Here is a 4,595-nt window from a genome sequence, read left to right on the forward strand (position 1 = left end):
GGCCCAAATAAGTTGGGCTCGTAACAGTGAAAGGTCCAACAGCGTGCATGTGTAGTTGGTCTCGAGTCATACTGATTACGGGGTCTCGAGTCGCAACAAGGGCGGTCTCGAGTTGTCATGGTCCGGTCTCGAGTCGCAACGGGACTCGCAAACTCGGTCTCGGTTGGTGCTGCTGTGTGTGGGTGTGAGGTCTCGAGTCGCAACGGGACTCGAAATGCAGGTCTCGGGTTATCATGCTCAGGTCGAGATCACACGGTCTCGACTCGCAACCGTGTCGCGACTATCAAATTGTAACAGATTTCCATATCTCAGTCAACAATCATTCCGTGATTTCAGCTAACAAGTTTGGCAGTTTCACAATCCGATTAAGCAACAATCAATTCAGAATCAAACAGCAATTAATCGATATTCATGAACATTCATATTATCATCATACAATCGGATCATTAACATCTAAATCAAGAACGTAAAACCGAATCATAAATCATATTATTAGGCTAGCATGCAACCTAGCCGGTTATACCCGGACCGAATATCAATCATATATGCATCAGAAACAATAACAGGAACAATGAGTTCATAATTCAACTATCATGTTTTCATATGTGAACCGAAACCCTAGTGTAAATCCTAACCGATCACAAAAATCCGATAACTAACAAAACACATAACGCATACAATTAGTGGCATCATACTAACCGATTGAAAAGAGGATGGGATTGATCCGAGCACAATGATCTTCGGTGAAGGAGGGATTCTTGGCTGCCTTCGGTTCCGAGCCGAGAGAGAGAGAGAGAGGGTGTTTAGTGTGTGTTCTTGATTGCAAAGTTGTGAAACTAAAACCCTAAAGGTATGAGTGAACATGTATACGTATGGAATGGAAGTGGGCCGAAACCCCCACTTGGGCGACCTAGTGGTCTCGAGTCCAACCATACGGACCGAGTGGGTTTGTGCAATCGAGTAGGTGTTGTGCGATTGGGCCGTTTATAAACATACATATATTACACAAGGCACGTATCAACATAACATTCATATAATCACAAAGTTCACATAAACACGTAACGATACACAAAGTAGGTTCAAAGTACGAGTTGTCACAGTTTCCGCATTCTCACTCTGGCTAGGACTGCGGGATGCGGTGCCAGGCCGCATCGCCACTTGTGGTGACTGTTGCTATTGTCCAGATCCCTTGTCATGACGAAAATGTTCATAGGATGTGGTGCCAAGCCGCATCGCTATGTGTACACCCATTTTCATACACAAGGTAAGTCTTCTCATCACTTGACAGATTGGATTCGACCGCTGTGTTCGCGCGTGTCCGCACGGACACAGATAAGTTCTTGCTGAGGGGGGTTCTTGATGAGGGTAATGGTCACTCGCAGCCATGCTGGTGCGAGATCTGGGACCGTACCTGTTATGGGTCATTTTCTGAGTATACATATCCTGACTAATATCCCGCTTTTAATTGTTTATTTGTGATCAGGATACTGGACGGGGATATTGTTAACATCCTGGGCGATATCCTAAGGTTGAGTGAATTAAACACGTGCAGGTTAATGGCTGTAAGTTACTAACGGTCATCAGGACTTCTTCTCCTCAAGACTCGGGCGTATTTGTTATAAGGAAGCCGTTGAACCCGAAAGACTTGGTTCTCAACGTTCGAGTGGGAATATTCGTTGGATCCCGGAAGTTTAGGATAGTTTGTTACATTATCTTTACTATAAATAGATGGGGGCGGATCAGTTTAAGACACACAATTTTACACTTACACTCTCGAACACTTTTACTCTCTAGCTCACCGCAAACACCACACTCAAACACTTGTATTCAAATTACATTGTAACACATAGTCGATCCGCACCACATCCTGCACTGTATCCTGATATTTGAAGCAATAAGAAGAACAAGGCAGCTGCGATTGTCAGCTCCCGAGGTTTTATGTCGGCGATCTAGATTGATCAAGGGCTTTCCTCGTACATCACGTGTCAACCTTTACTTTTTTTGCTCATTGTTTGATCATTGATACAGCTCTATATCCCGGGCTGTATCCTGAAACTGTTTTCATATCTAATTTGGCCAATACATTTTTCACATATAATTTTAGCACACTACCTCACCTAACTAATTTGATCACTTAATTGTTTAGGTAATTTTTGACCAAAACAATACCCCTTCAAGTCCCCCAGTCTAGTGTTGTTTCCTCATGCAAGTTGCATGTGGGAGGAATATCCCGCTTTGCATATCCTATCTGTGATGCTGAAATCCCAAAAAGATTTCAAACTCCCAACATGAAGCTGTATGATGGGACTACGGACCCTGAAGAGCATATTGCCCAGTATAGGGAAAGAATGGAGATTAACCCTATCCCTCCGGAGCTCAAGGAAGCATGCTTATGCAAGGGATTTGGTTCTACTCTGACAGGATCAGCCTTAAAATGGTTGTTAAACGTTCCTCCTCACTCAATTACTTCGTTTGCTCATTTGGTTAATTTATTTAACAGTCAATTTTCTTGTAGTCGGAGTTTTGAGAAACTAACCAGTGATCTTTACAGGATAACTCAAGGGCCTCAGGAATCCTTGAGGGATTATGTGAACAAATTCAGTCGAGAATCCTTGGATATCCCACATCTTGATGTTGCAACAGCTGTGCAAGCTTTTAAGATGGGGTTACAAAAGGATTCACAGTTTTATCAGGATCTTGTAATGAATCCCTGCAGGAATCTCGACGAAGCTCGTAACAGAGCTTTGAGATATATCCGTTTGGAAGATGACAAGAAGATGCAGGAGAGGATGAATTCTACCTCAACCTATGAATCAACTAACAGGAAATCAGAAACCTCATACAAGCCATATCGCTCCAAGCCATATGGCAGAAATGATAACAAGAAAGTGAATGCTGTTGAAGACGAGGATCCTGAAGAATATCCTGACTTATCTGAATACTGATTTTCTGTTAATATACATGAGTTAATGTATGCTATGCAGGGTTTAGGGGACAAAGCTAGGTGGCCTCGAAAGAACCAGCAGAAAGCTGATTGGAAGGATAAATCCAAATGGTGTGCCTTCCACGAAGACTTCGGACATATGACCGAGGATTGCATTGCTCTAAGGAAAGAGATAGGTTACCTGTTAAGCAAGGGGTATCTGAAGGACTTGCTGGGAAAAAAGAAGAATAAAGGGTAGGATCCCGTACTCGTACCCGTACCTGTACTCGTACCGATTATTTAAACTAGTAATATGACCCGCAAACGATACGTTGCGGACCCGTTGTAAACATCGAATGGATTAGTCCAAGGGTAATATCATGCGTTAACCATATGAAAATGCATGTTTCGACGTATTCAACTCAACTCAATGTAACATATATAAACATTGCGGTTGAAATGTTTTAGCGTCGCTAGGTTACGAGTGTTGACAAAAAAGAGGACTTTCATAAACTAGTGGCGTTAATGATGTGTATGCATTATTTTATTTTATGTGTGAGGTAAACCTGTAGTCTACGTTAATGATGTGTATGCATTATTTTTGTCATGTTTGTAGATGTTCCCAATTACCAACCACATGGCGTGGAACAAGTTTCTCCCAACTCAGGAACAAAGACATATATTCCAACTTCATCATCTTCGCTGACTCCAGCAGAGGGCATGTTATTTGACACACTTGATGCTGCGTATAACTTTTACAAAGCTTATGCAGATGCTGGAGGTTGGACAGTTAGGAAGGGCACACAACATGAAAATCGTGGTATTATAATAAATAAGTATTTTTTCTGTTCAAAAGAGGGCCACAAAGAGTTTCGACCGGTGGATACTTCTGTCGAACAACCTTCTGACAGGTGGGTACGTAGGGTACCATCCAAAAGGACTGGATGCCAAGCGATAATCAGAATAAAGCTGAATGATGTCAAGAAGTATGAGCTATATCATTTCACAGAGGCGCACAACCATGATTTTGTGCATGAAGAAGATTTACATTTTCTTAAGGAAAACCGAGGGGTTGATCGTGCGCATGAAGATATGATAAATAAGATGTCAAATCTTAACATTGGTCCTGTTCGGGCATTTAATATTATGAAGGAGGTGTGTGGCGGGTTCGATAAAGTCGGTGCGACCAAAGTTGATTTCAAAAATTTCAAAAAAGAATTAAATTTGTTCATCGGAGAGTCTGATGCTGAAATGTTTGTCAAGCGACTAATGAGGAAAAATTTTTTTTTACCGAACTTTTCTTGTAAATATCAAATGATGGATGAAGGTGTGTTGAAGTGTATTTTCTGGGCTGACGAGGACATGAAGAGAAATTTTTATATGTTTGGAGGCGTTGTATCCTTTGATGCTACCTACAAGCGGAACAAGTAATGACGAGATTCATATTTCTATATGCATTTTTATACGAGATTCACATTGTGTTTTAAACTGGAGTCTAACAAAGCTTTTGCAATTTATAACTCTAAGAATGTGTTTTACGTTAACAAACAGTTTTACAAAAACTTAGAATGTGTTCACATTATATAGCTAACATGTATAAGTCTAAGTTGTGTTTTAATATGTGTTTTAAGTGTAGTTTTTCAAGTGTGTGTTAAGATGTGTTTTAAGATCA

The 4,595-nt window shown here is 41.1% G+C and overlaps 1 protein-coding gene across 1 annotated transcript; it reads left to right on the plus strand.

The window, feature by feature from the left end:
• Positions 1–3,529: 3,529 nt before the first annotated feature.
• On the plus strand, positions 3,530–4,354 carry LOC110944840 (protein FAR1-RELATED SEQUENCE 5-like). Its single transcript, XM_022186483.1, has one exon. The coding sequence runs from the start codon at positions 3,530–3,532 to the stop codon at positions 4,352–4,354; it is 825 nt and encodes a 274-aa protein (XP_022042175.1).
• Positions 4,355–4,595: the final 241 nt, after the last annotated feature.

This window comes from Helianthus annuus, chromosome 6 (assembly GCF_002127325.2).
Source record: "Helianthus annuus cultivar XRQ/B chromosome 6, HanXRQr2.0-SUNRISE, whole genome shotgun sequence".
Classification (NCBI taxonomy): domain Eukaryota; kingdom Viridiplantae; phylum Streptophyta; class Magnoliopsida; order Asterales; family Asteraceae; genus Helianthus; species Helianthus annuus.